The sequence below is a fragment of the Chiloscyllium plagiosum genome, unplaced genomic scaffold (assembly GCF_037043375.1).
Source record: "Chiloscyllium plagiosum isolate Xiang-an unplaced genomic scaffold, Cpla_swu_hap1 HiC_scaffold_2, whole genome shotgun sequence".
Taxonomy (NCBI): domain Eukaryota; kingdom Metazoa; phylum Chordata; class Chondrichthyes; order Orectolobiformes; family Hemiscylliidae; genus Chiloscyllium; species Chiloscyllium plagiosum.
In genome coordinates this window covers 26,266,979-26,290,769 of record NW_028270140.1, presented here as the reverse complement: position 1 = coordinate 26,290,769, position 23,791 = coordinate 26,266,979, and the positions used below count along the sequence as shown (strand labels likewise).

The 23,791-nt window shown below is 41.1% G+C and overlaps 1 protein-coding gene across 2 annotated transcripts in view; it reads left to right on the top strand.

The window, feature by feature from the left end:
• LOC122563665 (ADAMTS-like protein 1) overlaps positions 1 to 23,791 on the top strand; it is a 571,728-nt gene that overhangs the window by 373,465 nt on the left and 174,472 nt on the right. For both annotated transcript variants that reach the window (XM_043717704.2, XM_043717714.2), the window contains 4 exons: positions 1,633 to 1,707; positions 4,282 to 4,439; positions 7,641 to 7,752; positions 12,335 to 12,473. In XM_043717704.2, the coding sequence (XP_043573639.2) occupies positions 1,633 to 1,707; positions 4,282 to 4,439; positions 7,641 to 7,752; positions 12,335 to 12,473 (484 nt within the window). The remainder of the gene's footprint in view (positions 1 to 1,632; positions 1,708 to 4,281; positions 4,440 to 7,640; positions 7,753 to 12,334; positions 12,474 to 23,791) is intronic.

The following is a 23,791-nucleotide window of genomic DNA, read 5'->3' as shown; positions in this document are numbered from 1 at the left end:
AGGCAACTGCACAACTTAAAAGTGCAGCTGTCTTGGACTGATGTAACTTTTATTAATGAAATGACCAAATTATGATCTATGCGCTTTGGACCTGGTGAGGAAAAGGTCCAAAGCATCTGGAATTTGTTGAAGTGTTAGCATACTTTTAGGAGAATTAAAGGCTTTTTTTTGGAAACTCTGACCCTAGGAAACCTTTGCGGGAGTAAAATGCACTTTGGGAGAATGACTTTGGGCATTGAAACTATCAAGGTACTGCCAGGATGTTAAGACATTTTAAAACTGTCATTTCTTTGAAAAGAAATCTGCTTTCATTATTAAAAAGATAGTGCTTGCTATTTTGTTGACTGTTGAAATAAGGCAAAAGGCTCCAAATGCAGGGCTAGTTCTATACAACTGTATAACGTTTGGTTATCAGAGTAGGATGAATAGTTTGATTGATGGTTCCGAGTTTTGGCGAACTCTTTGAGGTGGGACGATGAATTCCAATGTTTGATATTCAATTAGAAATAAAGGAAGTTAATTGTAGTGAATGGATTTTAATCAAGGAGTTGCTTTTTAATAAAAAAGTCAATTAATCAATAGACATTTTAAGCATTTTATTTAATCTCTGCCTGAGGTCACCCAATGATGCATACTGACTGAGTAGGTATGGTCCATGTAAGGGGAAAGGGTATGGGTGGGAGGATTGGTTGATCTAAGTTAATGCTACGTAGGTGAAGAGGTTGCTTATAAAGGTCAGGAGATGTACGTAGAGGCCTAACGGCTAGCAAGTGTATGAATGTCAATATGCGATTGGTGAATTGACTCAGGTTGGCATGAAAGATATAATTGGACCATTAGAATGTGTGAAAGGGAATAGGTTGGCATGGGAATATGAGGGATGAAGGGTATCTAGAGGGCCATATGTTGGTTTTGGATGGTTTGAGGGCTAATGGGTGGCATGATGTAACATTGGTTAATATGAATGGGACTTGGGTATTGTGTGGGGCTGGAGTGTATTTTTTGTTGTTGTTCTTTTCCATAAATTCAGCAAAACACCAATGCACTGAGGCTGGTCTTTGTGCAGCTTGCAAGCCTACACACGCATTTTCAGGGTCAGTAACCATGACTCCCATAAAGCGTGACCACATCTCTCCACCCGGCCACCCCCCACCTGCCCCCAGTTGCATTTTTCATTCCAGGACAGGTTTGCAAAACTGGGAGTTGTTCTAACTGTGTGCCCTCTGACTCAGGGACAAAAATTCTACAACTCTGCAATTGTTATTTTGAAGATTATCTTATTAAATTTGATGAGCGTTATTGATTTTAAATTTGCAAGAAGACCAGACATGCTTACTAAAACAGGTGCCATGTGTTTAATCTATTTGAATTAGAATTTCCATAACACCTTTGTTCTGAAAAATAAAGATTAACCATATTTGGCAGTGTCTTAATAAAGGAGAAATAAATAAACACAACTCACTCTGGTGAGGTGGACAATAGCATTGAGCAGTTTCTATGTTTCAATGCAGCCTTTGGAAAGTAGAAAAAATACTTTTTAAATGGATTCCATCAATACAATACATGCCATGGAGAATTCTCCCAGATATGTTTTTCATTTAAATGTCTCATTCTTCAAATTTCTTTTCCCAGTGGACGACATGGTCATTGCCATTCCATATGGAAGTCGACATGTCCGAATAGTACTCAAAGGCCCAGACCATCTGTGTAAGTAGACACCAATTTTATGACTGAACTCCTTTACATCTGCTGTTTGCTGCTGTGTTTTTGTTTGAACCTCCTTAAAGATATTATGGAAATATTTAACAGTAGTTAGAAATAATCTTTCACCTGCAGTAATCCGATAACATCTGTTGAAATGTACATCTTAGCTATCTTTTTATGGTCAGAATTGTTTGTGGGTGTGATTGTGATAATAATAGACTTGGGTTGACTCATGTTGTAAATGTGTGTCAGTCACAGGAGATTGAATAATCAAATCAATGTAATTATGAGGGGTGGAATGGTGGCTCAGTGGTTGGCACTGCTGCCTCACAGCACCAAGGACCGGGTTTGATTCCAGTCTTGGGTGACTGAACAAATTCCACACAGGTATTCCCCCTGGGTGTGTGTGGATTTCTTCCTACAGTCCAAAGAGTTTAAGTTAAGTGGATTGGTCATGCTAAATTGCCCATAGTGTCTGGAGATGTGCAGGCTAGGTAGATTAGCAATGGGAAGTGCAGGCTTACAGAGATGGGGTGGGCATGTGGATCTGGGTGAGATGGTCTATAGAGGATCAGTGTGGACTCAATGGGCCGAAAGGTCTGCTTCTACACTATAGGGATTCTATGATTCTATTTGTATTTGTGCTAGCTTTTTTTTTCAACCATGGTGTATCATTGGAATATATTTTCTTCCTCATAGCTTTATTTTAAAATCTAATTGTAGTTTTGAGATTGCCTTGTATACAGCATTATGCACATATTTGATCAAAGGCATCCAAATACCCAGATAGTCATAAACTAATGACAATCTCTTTAAAAGCAATTATGAGTCTGTCCACAGAAACTTGCATGTCAAAGTTACATAAACTCACACATCTGCCCTCCTCTCCAATGCTGCAAATAGCACAAACAAATGGATTTTCCTCACATCATCTTCATGTATTCAGAGGAAGCACCTGAAGTTTGTTTCATCTTTTTTTTACGAGTAGGTTTGGGAATACTTTGCTCCGACTGAACTTCTCTGGGTCAATCAGCAGCAGCTCAGCCTGTTGAAACGTTTAGTGGAGAAGGTTAATAAAAACTATGGGAAATGTATTAAACATTGTTTGGAAGTTTCGTAATAAGTTTCTGAAAACATTGAAAAAATATAGTTTTGTCATTGTGGGTTCCATTTAAAGTGAGCCAGTGAGTTTAAAGCTACAAGGTAATTGAAAATTTCCAACTTTGAGGAATTGTCAAATGAGCAGAGCCTCTCCAATTTATTCATCTTGTACGTTCCATAATTTACTCCATTTAAGAAAACAAGAACTTGCATTTCGATAGATTCCCTCTTCCTTCACCAACAGTTGGACATCCCAAAGCACTTTACAGACAATGAAATGTAGTCACTGCTGTAAACTAGGGGCTCCTGCAGCCAACATGTGCACAGCAAGTTTCCAAAATTAGCAAAGTGAAAATGCTCAGATATTGTGCTTTTGAGTTGTTGACTGATGCTGCTAATGAAGCTGGTGATAATCACCCTGCTGTTCTTTAGCACAGTGCAATGGGACATTTACATTCACTTGAAAATCCAGATGGAGCTTCAGTTTAGCATCTCATCTAAAAGCCAACTCCTTGAAAAGTGCAATGCTCCTTCAGTACCGCACAATAGTATCAGCCCGATTTTGTGCTCGAATCTTGGAGCGTAAAGCCGTTTTAAACCCGTAAACTTCTGAATGAGGCAACAGTGCTACCAGTCACACCAATGCTGAGGCACTAGAAAAATATGGAAAGAAAGTTAGCTATCGTTTTGAAAGAGCTCTTTCACTAATTCAATGAATGATGAGGTAGCCTTGACTCCACATCATTTTTTGGGCTTTTTTAATCTCCAATGAGAGACAAAAGAAACTGTGATCTTGAATTTATTAGCACAGTGTAATAAGGAGTGAGATTGTAAAACTGAGGCAGAAATATGCAACCTAATTAATTATAAACTTAACAGGGCTGTTTTGGCCTGCAGTTCACCACTTCCAAAACTATGGCAAGATCCAGTCCCATTTTAAACAAAAAGGAACATACCCTGCTATGTGAAGGACAACAGATTTTATCCCTCTAACATTTAGGAACTGTAGCTTGAGGATTAAAAAAAGAAGCCATTGGATCATCTTCAGCCCATCTCATAAAAGCTGGACACGCTCAGTACCAGTGATAGAAGCCATTTTGTGACTGTAGTAGTTATTATAGTTAATTAGGAATAAAACAATAAGAAGTCTTTTTCCAGTCAGTATGATTTTTCTACAGAACTGAAAGGAAGTGGAAATGTGTTGGATTTTATACTGTCGAAAATGGTGAGGAGAAGGAAAACAAACTAGAAGATCTGGGTGAGTGTAGAGGGTGGGAAAAATTTAGTAACAAAGGTGGCAGGAAACCAAAGACAAAGTTGTAGTAAGGGAAGGTTTCAATGTTTGTTCTTTTCTCATGTCTCCATAGTAATGATATAATTATCTTGTAACTGGGGGACAGATGTGATGTATTTTAGGTTTTGGAACACAATTTGGAGCTAAACTTTCTCCTAAATTATTTCAATTATGTCATCAAGATTTGGAAACAAAGACTTTGTTGGGCCAAAGAGGAGAAAACAGCCTGAGCTCTTCTGGAACCTTTACCATTGAAAATACCAGCATCGAGTTCCAGAAATTTTCAGAGAAGGAGATATTGAGAGCAAATGGCCCTCTTGGAGCAGATTTCACTGTAAAGGTGAATCATTGTTTTTTTATGGTTAGCTCTATTAATAGTAACACTAATTATTAATTGAACTGATTTTATTCTTACAAGTTGAATATGATCTAACTATCTTCCAGTTTTCTGTACTTTAATTTTAAACATTTTTTAAAAAGTCTATGCTTTAATTTTAAGCATTCAGCATGAAAATTCATCCAAGCTTTCATTTCTTATATGTGCCAATTCAGTTTTGCAATTTTGCCCACAGAGGTTGTCATTAAATATGAATCCATTAAACATCTCCCTTTACGTTCAGCAGGGTAATTTTTTTTGTCAAAAACAAGAAGCTATAAGTTCTGCCTTCTTTTTTGAACATAGCTGGGCTACTTCTTGGGTCAGGTTCGGTGGGGGGGTGATGGTAAACACAGTTTGCAGATATATTAGATGCACTAGACTTGCACTCTTAAAATCTACACGAGATTCCTGTGGGAGATGAGGGCGGACAAGTGACGGGATCATGCTGATCCCATTTTATCCTTCAGAAAATCCAATTTTTGAGTCAGAATATACCTGGTGAAGTTAAGTATACAAAGAGGTAGATTACTTAGATGACTTCCCGAAGTCAGAAGTGATTGAAAAGCCCCTGAATTCATAGATATTGTCTGAATTTATCAACTTTGGCTGAAATGACCAGAATTTCCTTTTTCAATCTTTGCCAATAATGAAGATTCAGCAAATTGTGTGTCAGCATTTTATTGCAAGATAATCTTTGACTTTCTACTACTCTCACACAGATTGTATCATGTTAATAAGACTATTAGGTGTAGAAACAGATGTAGTCCATTTAGCCCTCTCAGTCTGCTTCACCATTCATTGAGATCATGGATGATTTGATAATCCTCAGCTCAACTTGACTGTATTTTCTCTATAGTCAAGAGTGTGTTGCTGGAAAACCACAGCAGGTCAGGCAGCATCCGAGGAGCAGAAAAATTGATGTTTCGGGTAAAAGCTCCTTATCAGGAATGAGGCTGAGAGCCCCAGGGGTGGACAGATAAATGGGAGGGCGGTGGGGCTTGGGGGAAGGTAGCTGAGAATGCAGTAGGTGGATGGAGGTGGGGGTAATGGTAATAGATCAGAGGGGAGGGTGGAGCAGATAGGTGGGAAGGAAGATGGACAGATGGAATGGGTCCTGAGGACAGTGCTGAGCTGGAAGGTTGGAACTGGGATAAGATCGGGGGGAGGGGCAATGAGGAAACCGGTAAAATCCACATTGATGCCATGGGGTTGAAGGGTCCTGAGACGGAAGATGAGGTATTCTTCCTCCAGGCGTCGTGTGGTTAGGGTGTGGCTCCCAGCTTCCATCATGATGAAGAGTTTTTGCCCGAAACGTTGATTTTCCTGCTCCTCGGATGCTGCCTGACCTGCTGTGCTTTTCCAGCAACATACTCTTGACTCTAATCTCCAGCATCTGCAGTACTCACTTTTGCCGTGTCTTTTCCCTATAACCTTTTACTCAGTTACTGATTAAAACGTTTAGCTTAGCTTAGATTAGATTACATTACAGTGTGGAAACAGGCCCTTCGGCCCAACAAGTCCACACCGACCCGCCGAAGCGCAACCCACCCATACCCATACCCCGACATTTACCCCTAAACTAACACTACGGGCAATTTAGCATGGTCAATTCACCTAACCTGCACATCTTTGTGACTGTGGGAGGAAACCGGAGCACCCGGAGGAAACCCACGCAGACACGGGGAGAACGTGCAAACTCCACACAGAGAGTCGCCTGAGGTGGGAATTGAACCCGGGTCTCTGGCGCTGTGAGGCAGCAGTGCTAACCACTGTGCCACCGTGCCGTGTTATTTTAGCTTTGCATACACTTAATGACCCACCCTCAACAGCTCCATGTAGAAAAGATCACCACAGATTTATTACATTGAGAGAAGAAACGGCTCTGTCATAAGTGTGTGATGTAATTTGTTCTGCGATTCTACCATCTGGTCCTGGACTTTCCCACAAGGGCAAACAACCTCTCTGCTTTGACTGTGTCAAATCTCCTAAGAAACCTGGGTGTCATAGTAAGGTCACCACTCATTTTTCTAATTTCTTATTGTACAAGCCCAACCCAGAATGTAGAAAGCTTCATTGAACCAGGACACGCTCACTTATCCGAACCAGGAATAATGTTTTATATTGACATGGGACGTCAAATCAATTTCAGAAATATGCAGCTATCAAAATGGAGCGGCTGCATACCGTTGAGCATTTTAATTTGGTTAACACTCTTCAATATTTCCTGTTCCTGTGGTTAAAGTTATTAAAACAAATTGGGTTGGGAAGATACTTTACCCACCCCAGGCCAAACTGCTTCACCATTAATTACTTGATAAAGTAACAGTTGCAGGATAGTCAGATAAAAATTATCCTGTAGCACCTTACTTTCTTCTGTTTTTCTTGCTTCTTGCCATCTTATTTCCATTAAAAGTGTATGCAAAAAAGAAATGAGAGAAAGCATTTAAGAGATTTGAGTAACTGACATTGGATCCAAGCAATGATAGAGTGAGCAGCGTTGACACACAAACAGAACAATGAAATGCCAATATTAACAGCAGGCTTGCCAAAATATCTGATGTACTTATTTAAAGGAATTGTTTACTTGGGGAATGGTGGGCCTCCACTGTATTTCAGAATTTTAAGAAGCATTCCTGAGAGACATTTTAAAATGTGCCTCTCATGATGATATTATTTCAAAACATTCAGAAAGGGAACAGGTTTCTGTTGTTCTCTGAGGAAGGTGAATGAATGATCAAATTTCCATAAATCTCTGAGATATTCTGATGCAGCTCAGCATTCAGAAGCTCATAGAATAATAATTGGAGCACAATTGTCCAGATAGCATCTTGATAGAAAGCTGTTTGAGCCACAAGTTGTGTTACAACCTGCTATTCGAACCAGGTTTTGTACACAATAGAACATGAAACCATGCTTTTCCATGCCTGAAATGCTCTGCTTCTACTTCCACTATTCAGATATATTGTTTCCTCATGCTCTACAGTATCATCACATGTGTGAGCATACAACATGTAGTGCACTCGGGAGTTACCCTTGTTAAGGGTTATCTCGGTCTTTCAGTCTTTGTACTGCAGTATTAAAGTTATACCTGGTAACTGAGGAGATGACATGAATCGTTTTCCTAAGATGTAAGGAGAGTAACTGTGTTTTTGTCTCTTTCAGATACAATATGTGGGAAAAGCAGACAGTATAGTCCAGTTTTTCTTTTACCAGCCTATCATACATCAATGGCGAGAAACTGATTTCTTTCCTTGTTCCGTCACTTGTGGTGGAGGTAATTTTCATTTCTGTTATATTCATTTACTACAACAACTCTGCCTCAATTAATATAAGTACTCAATATAGAGAAGAGGTTGCTGTAGAACATATTTAATATTTATACAACATGTTGGAACCAATTTTACAGTTCTGTACTTTAGCTGAGGCACGAGGTGAGATATATTGAGTGCAAACAATTTGCCTGAATGTTTAAGATACCAAATTTGTGAATGTTTTATTAATAACAGAAATATTATTTCATAACTGCCTCAGTGCCAAAAGGCCACCCATTGCTACACTGACAGTCTCCCAAGTGACGAATTCTCAGTTTTCATATGATCAGCTTTGGGAGGAGAAATATTGGCATCCTTTCAGCTGACAGTATTAACTAACAGTTGGATTAAATTAGGAAAGCAGCATATTATTATGTAAACCACCCACATTAATGGAGACACTAGATTCAAATACAAAAAACGGCATGCCCACTTCGGGTGACCCTGCAAAATGCTTCTCGTTAACCGATATGGATTAAGTCCAAATTTGCCACAATCTAACTGAGCCAGAACTTGTCATAGTCATACTTTCACAATCTTATCTTTCAGGAAATTTCCCAGAGACTATCAGTACCATCCCAGGGTGTATTCTATCCCATTGGTAGGAAAGGTCCACAGAAGTGAAAGGAAATGGTAAACAGTTGAAAGGAACAAGTCTTCCATGGTCTCAACATACATGGCAAACTCTTCCAGTCTCATACCATGAGGTCAAACATGAACAAGAGATTAGGTAGAAGTTTGACGTCATTAATCTTTTAAACTATCATCCTGAAATGGTAGTGGAAGCAGAGGCCTTTAGTATTTGTAAGGCAGAGGTAGATAACTTTTCACCCCCTTGCTTAATGATGATCTATCAGGGGTAGGTGGGAATCCACATTTTACATTACAATCAGGTCAACCATGACCTTATTGAATAAATGCAGACTTGAAATGGTGAACGGCTTATTTCTGTTCATAAATCACATGTTTGTCATCTTCAGTGAACGTGATTCACTCTCGCTGATATCAAGAAGTCACCAAAGGCATAAGTATTTATGGGCCCTGACAATGTCATAGTGGTTGTACTAAAGATTTTTTTCTCCAGAACCAGCTGTGAGCTAATAGTCAGTTTATTGCACTACACAACAACTCTAGCACCAGATAAATTAAAAAAGGACAGTTACCAGCCCATCAATGCACTTTCTACTTGGATCATGTGGCCAACAGTGCTATCAAGGGCTCTTGCTCAGTCATAATTTGCTCATTGATGCTCAGTTTATTGTCTGCCAAGGACATGCAACTCAAGAGCTCATTACAGCTCTGACCTCTTGTAGGCAGAAGAGGTGAATTTCAGTGATGTTGACATTAAGACAGCATTTGACCAAATGAAATATTAAAGAGTCTTAGAGGAATGAATTGGAGATGCCAGTGTTGGACTGGAGTGTTTAAAGTTAAAAATCACACAACACTAGGTTATAGTCCAAATGGTTTATTTGCAAGCAGTAGCTTTTGGAGCGCTGCTCCTTCATCAAGTAGTTGTGGAGTATAAGATCATAAGACACAGAATTTATAGCAAAAGTTTACAGGTGATATAACTGAAATTATATATTGAAAAATACCTAGATTGTTTGTTAAGTCTCTCATCGTTTGGAATGACCATGTTGGTTTCAGTTCTTTCATATGTAACTTGCAGAACTTTTTAAAAGTTACATTCTCAAGTGAACTTTAACAATTAGTGTCATGTCAACCCAGATAATGCATTGAAAATGTGAGGTGCCCTTGTGAGGCTGTCTGTGCCACAACGTTCAGACTGATTCTAATCTAAGAAACAGATTTACAGATTTTTACATGGATTCATGCAGTTTTTGAGCAAAATAAAATTGTGGTAATACCAGGATACTTATGAGCTAAAAATGAACAGAAAATAAAGAATCACACCTGGTCTCACTTTAAGCTGTTGCCCAATTGCTATTGATTAACAAAAACAGTAACTGCATTCAGACGAAAATTGTGTTTTATTCAGAATCTAAACATGACAATGCAGCAACATGATGACATTCATACAGCAATATTTATCATGTTCAGAATCAGAAAAAAACTAAAGTTTAAAAAAAACTTGCATATTTCTTTATAAACAGAGTTCCATTGAATCCACATTCACGAAATGAGCTTCAATATATTGGATTGTGTGAGTTGCAGATCATTGTCAATTCCCTCTCTGAGGCATTTTAGAAATGGACCTTTCATGAAATATGCAAAAAACCAAAGTCTTCCTTCATTTAGCTTACGTTATACAACCCCTCTTTCCAATGACTAGGCAATGTTGCTCCTTGTCTAAGAAAACCAGTAGGTTTGGAGGGTAGGTGGAGTGAGGGGTGGGGTTAAATAATCCAGGAAATTATAGGCTGGTAAGCCTTGCAACCAGTTGTGGAGAAATCATTGCTTAAGTTTCTTAGAGACAGGATTTATCAGATTTGGACAAGAATGGACTTGCTACAGGTCATCAGCATAACTTTGTGGGTGCTGCCTAGTCTTACAAACTTGATTGAGTCTTTTGAGGAAATAAGAAAGACGATAGCACAGTGGGTGCTGTCTAAAATGGACGTTACTGAAGGATTTGATAAGGTTCCTCATGCCAGGCTGGTCCAGAAGGTTAAAACATATGGGATCCAGGCTGAGTTGGCAAGTTGGATACAAAATTGGCTTGGTTGTAGAGGATAGAGCATAGTATGGAGGGGTATTATTAAAACTAGAGGTCTTTGACCAATGCTGGGACCTACTGTAAAGAATTAAAATGTCAGTGACTAGGTTGTGGGAAGAAACTCCTCAGAGGATAGCATAAAATCTTTTGGGATATCATCATTGCGTCCCTGAAGAGGTCAAGTGTCCCTGCCAGCTCACGAGAGTCCCAAGCTTGTCTGTGGCTTATTTGGAAAGGCATAGAGAGACTTCATCAGTTGCACACAAGGTTCAGGTTGAGGAATTAGAGAAATCTCTCAAATCTCCGACTAACCTATTTGTCCAATCATTGGAGTAGCATCCACTTCACGTGACCAATGCCTCAGACAATGTATTGTACTCATCAGTCACTTTGGAACCCATCAAACTAGAGTGGAAATAAGTCAACCTCCATTCCAGGGAACTACCTAAGAAGAAGGAGGACATATAATTTGTTGTAAGATATAAATACAACATTACAAGTTCCAACTGGTATTAAACACACTTCACAATGCATCTACTTGTGAAGCATGATAAATGTGGAGAAGGTGAGGTCTGCAGATGCTGGAGATCAGAGCTGGAAATGTGTTGCTGGAAAAGCGCAGCAGGTCAGGCAGCATCCAGGGAACAGGAGAATCGACGTTTCAGGCATAAGCCCTTCAGGAATGAGGAAAGTTTGTCCAGCAGGCTAAGATAAAAGGTAGGGAGGAGGGACTTGGGGGAGGGGCGTCGGAAATGTGGTAGGTGGAAAGAGGTCAAGGTGAGGGTGATAGGTCAGACTGGGGTGGGGGCGGAGAGGTCGGGAAGAAGATTGCAGGTTAGGAAGGCGGTGCTGAATTTGATGGATTTGACTGAGACAGGGTGGGGGGAGTGGAAATGAGGAAACTGGAGAAATCCGAGTTCATCCCTTGTGGTTGGAGGGTTCCTAGCCGGAAGATGAGGCGTTCTTCCTCCAACCGTCGTTTTGTTGTGGTCTGACGATGGAGGAGTCCAAAGACCTGCATATCCTTGGTGGAGTGGGAGGGGGAATTGAAATGTTGAGCTACAGGGTGGTTGGGTTGGTTGGTCCGGGTGTCCCAGAGGTGTTCTCTGAAACGTTCCGCAAGTAGCCGGCCTGTCTCCCCAATATAGAGGAGGCCTGATAAATGTGCCTGGTCTTGGAACTTCAGTGGACAATATTTACATACTGTCTGGATTCAAGCAAATAATCATTTTTTGATTGAGCACAATTGTCACTTTCCAGTGAACAGTGAAGATTGCCTTTGACATTACATTTTCAAATGTAATGTAATTTGCTTTTTTTTTGGTAAAATAGAAATAAGATAATGCAAAGTGAGATCCACAAAATCACACATCATTTGACCCTAATGTTCAGAAAATTAAAAAAGAGTAAGATGATCAGGTTCCTGTCTTGTTTGTTGTCCTAGCTGCAATTTGGCTCGTTTCAAAAACAATTTGTATTTGTATTGCACAATTAGCATATGAAAATGTTCCAACATGCTTCATAGGAACCTCAGCCCATGAGCAAAATATGACAGTGAGCCAAAGCAGGGGACAATGGATAAGTAAAAGCTTGAGAGCAGTGGAGAGGTTAGTTATGGGATTACAGAGCTTTCCAGAGCTAGGTAGCTAATTTTTAATTGAATAAAATGCAGAACTCAAAGGAATGAGTGAACATATTGTAGAGGACTCTCTTTGCATATATTTATGTATGTTAAAGTGCCTGCATATTCACACTGAGTAGTGGAACATCTTTTCAAAAGAGATGGATTTAATTGAAGAGGACACGTTAATTTTTTGAAATCTTTTATGGTAGCTTGTTTTCTCTTACTGTCTGTCTGTTGCCAGGGTACCAGCTGACATCTGCTGAATGCTATGATCTGCGGAGTGGTCGTGTGGTGTCGGATCAGTACTGTCATTATTATCCTGAAAACATAAAGCCCAAACCAAAACTGCAAGAGTGCAGCATGGATCCCTGTCCAGCCAGGTTAGTGTGACTTAGCTACTTATAAGGCAGTCTATACTGTCAAACAGCCACACTATTTTCTTCACAATGATACACCACTTCTCCACAAGTATCTGGTTTGTTTCTATGTAGATTCCCAGTTTACCAATAAATGTCTCAACATGTATAAAGTGGTCAGTGAATGAGCCAAAAAAAGCAAATCCTTTCCTGTTTCAACTGCTTCAATTGTAGCAGATTGAAGTTACAGCAGGATTTGGTTTCATCATTAGTTTCCCTGTCTTTTTTTTTGTGCAGAATAATGCCATTTGATAATGTTGGCAGAATTAACAATAGTTTGAGTAACAGGCATTGCGGAGTGAGGATCATTTCAGGCCTGGGATTCTGTTGCAGGACTTTTGATGTTTTTTGATGAGACAAGGGACCTTGTATGAGAGCTGGCTATTTGACACTATACAATATACCTAGCACATTGTTCATATCTCTATGATCAGATTGCATTATTGGCAAAATCTGAAGAGTAACGTTATAATATTCTGGGTAGTTAACTCATTCTAACTGACCAATGAGTGCATTAGATGCTGGGCATGAACCCTATTAAAGCTGAGTCAGTGTTTCTGTTCTGATTTTCCTTTCTGATTTTACGTTTTCTTATTGCTTGTTTTTGTGATTGCTGAAGAATAGATCACTTTCCATTACAGTATTGGTATCAGGCAGTGCCAGGTCAGTTATAACATAGCTCATTCTCCCTGCTTACAATCTCCTTCAGCCCCAATCTGAGGAGACTCCTTTAATACACCAATAAGGTATTTCTCCAATGCCATATCAACCTTTCTATAAGCTCTCTCTGAAAGAGCAACATTTCAGGGCTGAGGGTTCATGCTGAATAAGAACTGAGATGTTGCTGACAAAGTTCTTTAATTAGTACAAAAGTACAGGATTATAGTGAAAAATGTACAGTACTTCCACATACGGTGCAACCTTAGGTACAAAATACCTAATTACAAGTCTTCGGTACTAAAATAGATGAGATACACAAATAAAAGTTAAAAGTTCTACATTACAGTTCTTCATTGTATAAATTAGGAAAGTAAACAATTTAAAAATAAACATTGCAGTTCTTCTATAGCTTGCAGTCGCTCCACGCTGGGGGCTTTTCTCCTCACCTGGGCCTACTGCCACTGGGCTGGCAAGCTGCTGACCACTATCTGTAACGGGCTGCTCCTGGCCACCAGACTCCCCTCAAACCACCCCATCCCCCAGCCCCCAGCGTGCCAGGGGCTCCACTCCCAGCTCCCAGCCCCAGTGCGCCAGGGGCGCCACTCCCAGCCTCCAGCCTGCCAGCCGTCCCACTCCCAGCCCCCAGCCGGCTGTCCTGCCCCGACCCCCAGCCCACTGGCCGCCCCACTCCCAGATCCCAGCCCCCAGCTGGTGCCCTGCCCCACCCCCAGCCCGCTGGCTGCACCACTCGCGGCCCCCAGCCCCCAGCCCACTGGCTGCCTCGCTCTGCACTAGTCCGTCAGTCTTTGGCCATTCTGCTCCCCTCCAGGTCATTAACTGCTTCACAACTCTGGGATAGTCTCACAGACTTTTTGGAAGGAGATCCTGTTTGATTAATTTATATTTTGAAAATGTGCCAAAATACATTGAGCGTTGTGCAATTGTTATGATTTACATAGACTTCAGTAAGACCTTTGACAAGGTCCCACATGGTAGGCTGGACCAAAAGACAATAGCCCAAGGGATACAAGCAGATTGGAAAACTGGATCTAAAATTGCTTTACAAATAAGAGCCAAGGGTGATGAAGGAGGTTTGTTTTGTAATTAGGAACCTGTGACCAGTAGTGAACCACAAGAATTGGTGATGGGATTTTTCCTTTATAAACATTTATGACGTAGATGTGAATGTAGTCGGTATAATTGGTAAGTTTGCAGTTGACACAAAAATTGGTGGTATTGATAGTGGGCAGGATGATGTTGAACAGCTGCTAAATTGGGGAGAACAATGGCAGATAGAATTTAATTCTGATAATTGCAAATTGATGCATTTTGAAAGCTGTAATCAGGGAAGGATGTACGCAATGAATGTTAGTTCCCTGGAGACCATTGAAGAACAGAGAAACCTTGGTGTCTAAGTCTATAGATCCCTGAATGTGTCAGCACAGGTAAATAGAGTGGTGAAGAAGGTGATGGGATGTTTGCTTTCGTTAACCAGGTCATAGAATATAGGAGCAGGGAAGTCTTGTGACAACTTTAGAAAACATTGGTTCGGCCACAGATGGAATACTGTGTGCAGTTCTGATTGCCACACTCACTGAAGGATCCGATTTCACTGGAAATGGCGGAGAGGCAATTCACCTGGATGTTGCCCAGGTTGACAAGCCTCTTAGATGATACAATGTGAAAACATACTCTCTGGTCCAACTCATCCACACCACCCATGTTCTGAAATTAAACTAGTCCCATTTGCCTGCTTTTGGCCCATATTCCTTCAAACTTTTCCTATTCATGTACTTACCCAAGTGTCTTGTAAATATTATAACTCTACCTGAATCCACCACTTGCTATGGTAGTTCATTCCACACATGAACTCCTCTGTGTAAAAAAACAAAAGTTGCACCTCATGTCCTTTCTCCTCTCACCTCAAAAATGTGCTCCCCTAGTTTTGAGCTCACCCAACCTAGAGCAAAAACCCTTGCTTTCCATCTTTATCTATGCCCCTCATGATCTTATAAAATTTTATAAGATCACCCCTCAACAGCCTACATTCCAGTTTGAAAAAAAATCCCAGCCTACTTTTATATCTCCAACCCTCCATTCCTGGCAGCATTCTGGTAAATCTTCTCTGAACCCTGAGATTGGATAGGCTGGGTTTGTTTTCTGTGGAGCAGAGGACGCTGGAAGGAAACCTGATTGAAGTACAGAAAATTTTGTGAGGCATAGACCGAATAGATCGTGAAAATCTCTTCCTCATGACAGATATGTCTTCTAGGCTTAGAAACAAGTTTAAAGTGAGCAGTGCGTAGTTAGGAGGAGATCTGAGAAGAAAACTTCTTTTCATCCAGAGGGTGGTACAAAAAATGGAACGTGTTGACTGAAAGGGTGATTGAAGCAGGTAGTCTTGCAACTTTTAAGAAGCGCCTGGATGACTATTTAAAATGCTGGGGCCATAGTAGGCTGTGGACCAAGTAGAGGTAAAAGGAATTAGTGTAGTTTGATGTTTGTTGGTTGACATAGACCCAGTGGGCTGTAGGGCCTTTTTATGTGCTGTATGACTATAACTCGATAAAGGCTTTGTGCTGTATCATGAGATAAATGGTTTCTGTGCTGACATCTTTACTGTGGAAATACATTGAACAGTTCCATATAATTCCTTTTGAGATTTGGAATAATGTTATGATTCCCTGTGGAGATCACAATTTGAAAGAATTGAATTTGCAAATGATCCCAAGCGAATGAGTTCACTTTACTGTAACAACGAAACCAAAATGAATATAAATTGGCAGGCACATTGTATTCAATAGAAAGTAAAAATAAAGTTTAAGTAGTTGATACAATAAAGAAAAATTTCTGATTTCTCAGGAAGTGCTCTCAGCACGTATGTCGCCACATAGTGTTTCATCATTCTGTCTTTCTCTGGTAGAGTTCACACTCTCTTTATCACTCATGACATTTTGTTGGAAACCACTTGCTCATCAGCTTTACTCTATCCAAGTTCCACAGCTATGATTATCAACAACATGGTGTATATCTGAAGAACCTCTTCCACTTGGTACATGATAGTCTCGATACCATGGCTTTCCCAGAGTTACAAGTCAATTATACTCAAGGACACAAAATGGTTGGCTCTGGTAAATGAATACTCAGCTCCTCAACAGGATTGGGCTGGACAGATAGTCTTTGAGGTTTCTGCATTTTCAGGTGGCTTACATGCACATCTTTCAAGATCCCCTCTGACTGTGCTGACTACAAGCTGAAGGCTGGTCTTTGACTTACCTTCCATTCCCCTTGCATCCCACTGATGGTTTCATTTTCTTTTCTCAAAAGTTGGTTAAAGTCAGGAAAGCTGAAAATGTGTTGCTGGAAAAGCGCAGCAGGTCAGGCAGCATCCAAGGAACAGGAGAATCGACGTTTTGGGCTTAGGCCCGAAACGTCGATTCTCCTCTTCCTTGGATGCTGCCTGACCTGCTGCGCTTTTCCAACAACACATTTTCAGCTCTGATCTCCAGCATCTGCAGTCCTCACTTTCTCCTTAAAGTCAGGAAAGCCACTTAACAAATGTCTCTCCGAAACCTGAGCCTAAGATTGGATTTTTGTATAGTTGAAAAGATCCTTTGGTCCACATGCAGAAACTCCATTCCTATTTCTGATCGAATCCAATTTTGCCAGTAGGAGGAAAAGGACAGTATATGGTTCATGGAAGATAGAAACCTGAACTCCGCAGGCTGTTTAAACATGGTGTGAAGGTCTGCTCCATCTTGGTTGTTCCCAGGGCCTTAACCTATAATTTGGGAGTCTGAAACTGACTAGACATAAATGTTTTTGAAGGGCAGATAAGGTTTGTTTAAGTCTGAAGATCTGAAATATGTTAAATCCCCACTCTTGCAGTATGAAGAAACAATTTTAAACTGTCAGTGAGAGCTAAAATCAAGAATCTCCTCTGGATTGCTTTGATTCACAGGCTATTTGCTGCACAAGGTGTGGTTTCAATAGTGATACTTGTTGACATTGCCCCAATAGATGCTACAATGTCATTAGTTTCAAAGGTTTTCTCAGCACAGGCTTCTGAATTCATAGTTTGATTGACAGTTTGAAGATGCTGTGCTTGGAAGGTCAATATATGGAAGCTTGTTTTTCAAAGGGATTAACCACTTGGGAAGATTTATAGGTCCCTTAAGTGGGATGTTTTCATGATCAATGATGTGAGAAGTATCTGATTTGGAAGTTTACACTTTTGAAGTGCTTGTATCCTATCTTCTGCCTAAGATAAATACTGGGTGAGGGACTATGGAGGTGGCAAGGGGATATGAGGAATCATGTGGTAGGTGAAGGCACGTTTTGGTTTTGAATTTGTGATGAGGGTGAATGGTGGGCATGGATGTATCAAGGACTATGGGAATAAGTGGATGACATGAAAGTTGCATGTGAGGAGGTTTGAGATGCAATATGGACATTGAGGTGACACAGGTCTGGTAAGAAGGCCTTGAGGAGTGGGTGAGAATGTGGGATGAGGATGTGTGTGAGGGATGGGGACTAGATAGTCGAACAACATCTAAAATAACAGAGACAAGCTCCCAAAGAATTGAGCTTAACTGGGCATTCACCAGTTCCTGGCCACCTAGGATCTGCTGTCTGGTTTGACAGACCTGATTTGACCCTGTCCCTTGTATGAGCTGAAAATGTGTTGCTGGAAAAGCGCAGCAGGTCAGGCAGCATCCAAGGAGCAGGAGAATCAACGTTTTGGGCATGAGCCCTTCTTCAGGAATGAGGCCTCATTCCTGAAGAAAGGCTCATGCCCGAAACGCGATTCTCCTGCTTCTTGGATGCTGCCTGACCTGCTGTGCTTTTCCAGCAACACATTTTCAACTCTGATCTCCAGCATCTCCTGTCCCTTGTATCCCTAGTTTGAAATACCATGTGACAGCCCCTTTCAAACAGGTGGTTTTGTCAATTATGGAAACTTGCCAACTTAAACTACCTGCTGTGATCGCAAAAAACAGCCCTTCACTGTCTGTTTCAGCTAAGGGCATTTTTAAACAAGAACAGGCTTTGAAACCATTTTATCAGAACAATACAAGACCATTTCTGCTCACTGGGTGCAAACAATTTAAAGCAAACTTGCCAATTTTCTATACAATAAATTTAGTTTGCAGGATATTACAACAACAATAAATGTCTAGTTTATAATCTGTCTCTTAAAATTTACATTACTCCTCTCCATTTTCCCTGCCCTTCCTTCCTGCTTCTCATTTATCTTTCAATGCTGCCTTTAACGGCTGTTCACAATACCTGAGTCAGGGAGTCAACAGTTCAAAACAGATAATAAAACTAAGCAGATTGATGTACAAGAAAGAGCATTAGCACTTTTAGAAGACGACCATTTGGCTTAATAAACCACTTCCCCATCCCGGTTAATCCAAACTCCATTTGTCCGTTTTCCTACCATCAGCTCAGCTGGATTTTCCCTTTAGCGATTCACAAAGTTGCCTGTTGAAACCATATTCGCTATCTGATTCAGTCACCTTTTTTCTGCAATTTATTCTGCAGCTTCACTCTCACTGTTCTCCTCTTGCACAAAAGATCTAAGCTTTGTGATATTTGCGTGCTGGTGTGCAGTAGATTATTGGTGGGTTTTAAAGACACTGCTCCCTGAGCACCGAGTGAGAACATTTGGGATATGCTGAGAAACAGTTGTTTCTCTAATTGCAATGGTTTGTGAGTCTTTGAATGCGGCTTGTTACGAGCATTCAAGGTGGCAAGGAAGAATATAATTAATGGAGAGAATAAATTAATTCTGACTGGGACAATTTTCTTTGTAAATAATGGTGGTTCCAACATTGTTTTTGCAGGAGAAGGAGGCTCAGTTGTGATTGAATGGTACAAATATTCTATTCATTTTTATGGAACACTTTTTAATGAGTGTGATTTGGCAGATTGTTTGTGTTTCTTCACAAAATTGAATTTAAAAGAATGCATTTTCTTATAAGATTTTGTAACATTTTTTCATTTTATGTTTGGTGAGTAGTACACACTCTCTTGTGCCTAATTTCAACTGAGTGTTTTTGTATCATAATAGTTCAGTATTTTGAAAAAGATTATTTTGGTAAACACTGTTCTTAGATCAAAACAAATTGAGGTGGTACATGGTCGACAATTGTCATTGGTGATATGATACATTCCCTTGCATTTCTGGCACCAATTTTTTTTACCCTTTTTATTTCACTCATGGGATGTGGGCTTTGTTGGCTGGGCCAGCATTGATTGCCTGTCCCTAGATGACCCTGAGCAGATGGTAGTGAGCTTCCTCCTTAAACCGCTGCAGTTCATGGAGCCTAAATGTCATTAAGGAAGGATCTCCAGTAATTTGGCACAATAACAGTGAAGGAACGATGATACATTTCCAACTCAGGATCTGAGTAGCTTGGAGGGGAACTTGCAGATGTCTGCTGCCCTTGTCCTTCTAGATGGAATTAGTCATGGGTTTGGAAGGTGTTGTCTCAGGATCTTTAGTGAAATTCTGCTGTGCATCGTGTTGATAGTACACACTGCTTCTACTGATCATCGACAATGGAGGGACTGGATGCTTATGGATATGGCACCATACAAGTGGCCTGCTTTGTCCTGGATGGTGTTAAGCATCCTCAACATTGTTAGATCTGCACTCATCCAAGCAAATATGGAGTATTCCGTCACACTCCTGACTTGTGCCTTGTAGATGATGGACAGGCTTTGGTAAGTTAGGAAGCGAGTTAGTTAGTGCAGCATTCCTAACTTCTGGCCTGCCCTTTTGCCACTGTATTGATGTTACTAGTCCAATTGAGTTTCTGGTCAATGGCAACCCCCAAGATGTTGATTGAGTGATGCCAAGTGGCATTCAGTGGTGTTACCACTATCAACATCATGATGATTAATACTTACAGAAATGCAACTGGACTCTCCACACAAATACAGTGGTCAGACTCTATCAAGTGAGCAGGCTATATGATATTCTTGATACTGCCAAACCTTTTTCAATTAGTTCCCTAAACATAATCGAGGATATACCTGAATACACAGAAAAGTTATACTGGATGTTACAGGCTCCTGCAGGGAAACCCTGTCTGCAGCAACTTTTAATGTGACTGTATTCTTCCTGCTTGATTGTGTGGGATCGATGCCATGCACCAGATCTTTTTGCATGATGATTATGGACTCCTTCCCTCATTCTGCCATGTTTTAGAAGATCCCTGACATGTTACCCAATACTGTATATTCAGGAATTCAGGTGTACAGAAGGTTGATTTCCTAAACTTTAAAACTCTGTCCTTTTAGCAGATTTTGAGCATGAGCTGGCCCAGTGTCACCTGTTTGCTGAGCCAGCTCATCCTGTTGTACGATTCCATGTCCAGTGAATCAGAGTTTCAACTCCTCTAACTTTAGTAAGTTCCCCATGTTTGGGAGAGCTTTCTCATAGACCAGTCGAGCAACAACCTGACATAATCATACTCATGGAATCATACCTTAGAGTCAATGGCCCAAGAAGCACCGTCACCATCTCTGAATATGTCCTGTCCCAGGACAGACTTAGCAGAGGTGACGACATGCTGGTTTACAGTCGAGAAACATTGCACTGGGGTCCTCAACCTTGAGACTTCCTGATGTTCAGTCGATGTTAATTACCATATACTGTCCTCCCTCAACTAACAACTCCGTGCTCTTCCAGTTTGAGCAACACTCTGAGGAAGCACAGAGAGTGGCAAGGATGCAAGGATTCTGAATGAGGGATTTCAATGTCCATCACCAAATATGGCTCGGCAGCAGCATTACTGGTCAAGCTTGTCAGGTCCTAAAGGACATAGCTGCTGGACTGGGTCTGTAACAGGTCTTGAAGGAAAAACATTCTTGACCTCATCCTTGCCATTCTGCCAGCTGCAGATGCATCTGTCCATGATGTTATTGGTTAGAGTGACCACCGCACAGTCCTTGTAGAGATCAAGTCCCACTTTCACAGTGTGAATACTCTCCATTGTGTTACATGGCACTCCTACTGTGCTAAATGGGACAGACTTCAAACACATTCAGCCACTCAAAACTGGATTTTCAGTCAAACGCATCTAGCACACTCTGCAAGCTCATGGCTTGACATATCTCCTACTCAACCATTACCATCAAGCCAAGACATCAACAAAAGAGTACAGGAGGTGGCTTCACAAATATCTCCATCCTCTGTGGTGCAAGAGTCCACCACGTCAGTGCTAAAGATAAGGCAGAAGCTTTTTTGCAGCAATCTTCAGTCAGAAGTGCCAAGTAGATAATCTACCTTGGCCTCCTCTAGCGATCCCCAGCATCACAGATACCAGTCTTCAGCCAATTTAATTCACTCCATGTGATATCAAGAAATGGTTGGAAGCACTGGATCCTGCAAAAACTATGGCTCCTAACAACACTTCCAGCAACACTACTGGAAAATCTGTGCTCCAGAACTTGCAGTTCCTCTAGCCAAGCTGTTCCAGTACATTTACAACACAGGCATCTAACCAACAACGTGAAAAAATGCCCAGGTATGTCCTGTGCACAAAAAGCAGGATAAACTCAACCCAGCCAATTACCAGAATAATAGAATCCTAAAGTGTGGAAAGAAGCCATTCAACCCATCAAGTCTGCACCAACCCTCTAAAGAGTATCCCATCCAACCCAGCCCTCTACCCGATCCCTGTAATACCACATTTAGCATGGCCAATCCACATAACCTGCAAATCTTTGGACTGTAACAGGAAACCAGATAGAAATTCAAGCTGACATGTGGAGAACGTGCAAAATCCACATGGACTGGATTTGAACCTGGCTCCTTGATGTTGTGGAGCAGCAATGCTAACCACTGTGGCATCCATTCCATCAGTAAACTCTGAATCATTAATAAAGTGATGTAAGGGAACATTGGCTGTGTATCAAGCAGCACCTGCTCAGCAATAACCAACTCAGTGCCTCTCAGTTTGGGTTCCACCAGGGCCACTCTGCTCCTGACCTCATTACAGCCTTGGTTCAAACATGGACAAAGAGCTGAATTTTAGAGGTGAGGTTAGAGTGAGAGCCGTTAACATTAAGATTACATTTGACTGAGTGTGTCATCAAGGAGCCGATGCAAAACTTGGGTCAGTGTGTTTCAGGGGGCAAACTCTTCTGGCTGGAGTCATACCTAGCACAGATGGAAATGCTTGTGATTGTTGGTGCTCAGTCATCCCAGTTCCAGGGCATCTTTGTAAGAGTTCCTCATGGTAGTACCATGCCCCAATCATCAGTTGCTTCATCACTGACCTTTCATACATCTTAAGGTCAGAAGTAGGATGTTCACTGATAGTTGATTGATTGCACCATTCCTGACTCCTTAGATACTAAAGTAGTCCATGGTCAAATGACACAACTCATGGATAATATCCAGACTTGGGCTGATAAGAGACAAGTAACATTCGCACCACATAAATGCCAGGCAATGTCCATCTCCTATAAGAGACAATCTAATCACCATCACTTGACATTCAGTGGTGTTATCATCACTGAATCTCTCACTATCAACATCCTGGTGGTTACCATTGACCAGAAACTCAACTGAATTCACCGCATAAATACAATGGCTACAAGACCAGGTTAGAGGCTAGGAATATTGCACCAAGTAACTCTCTCACTTCCTGACTCCCCAAAGCCTGGTCATCATTGACATGGCACAAATCAGGAATGTGATGAAATACTCCCCCTCTTGCCTGGATGAGTCCAGCTCCTACAACACTCATGCAGCTCGACTCTGCCAAGGAAGAAGCAGCCCACTTGACTGGCATCACATCTAGAGATATTTACCACCCCCTGCCACCACCACCACTGATGGTCCACAAATGCACTGCAGAAAATCATAAGACCATAAGACCGAGGAGCAGAGATTAGGTCAACCAGCCTGTTCGGCCATTCAATTATGGTTGGTAAGCTTCTCAACCCCATTCTCCCTGTAACCTTTGATCCCCTTGACAACGAAGAACCTATCTATCTCTAACTTAAGTATACTGTTTGACCTAATTTTGTTTTAAAGCCTACTGCACATGGTCTCCCATTCAAAGTACTATCTCAGCCTAAGTCTGTTTAGTTTCCAAGATTAGACAAGATTGGGTGTTTTCGGGCCAGTATAGTCATAGGTAATCCTCAGACAGCACCTTCCAAACCATGACCACATCCATCTAGAAGAACAAGGTCATCAGATATATGGAAACACCTCCATTTGCAGGTTCCCCTCAAGGTTACATACCATCCTGACTTGGAAATGTATTATCGTTCCTTCAGTGTTGCTGGGCCAAAATCCTGGAATTCACTCCCTTAGGATATTGAGAGTCTACCTTTAGCATGGCCTGCAGTGGTTCAAGAAGGTGAACCACTACCTTCTCAAGGGCAACTAAGGATGTACAATAAATGCTGACCAGCCAGCGATATTATTGCACAAATGAATAAGATAATGTATGCTGCTGACTGTAAGTGTAAGATGGAGTGATGTGGTTTTAGAGAGTTGCCCATGTTCTGTATGGTTGGGCCTGATTTGATGTAAAATGGATAATGTTGGGATGCAGTGATAAGTTTAACAGCAGATGAGTGGCAGCACAACT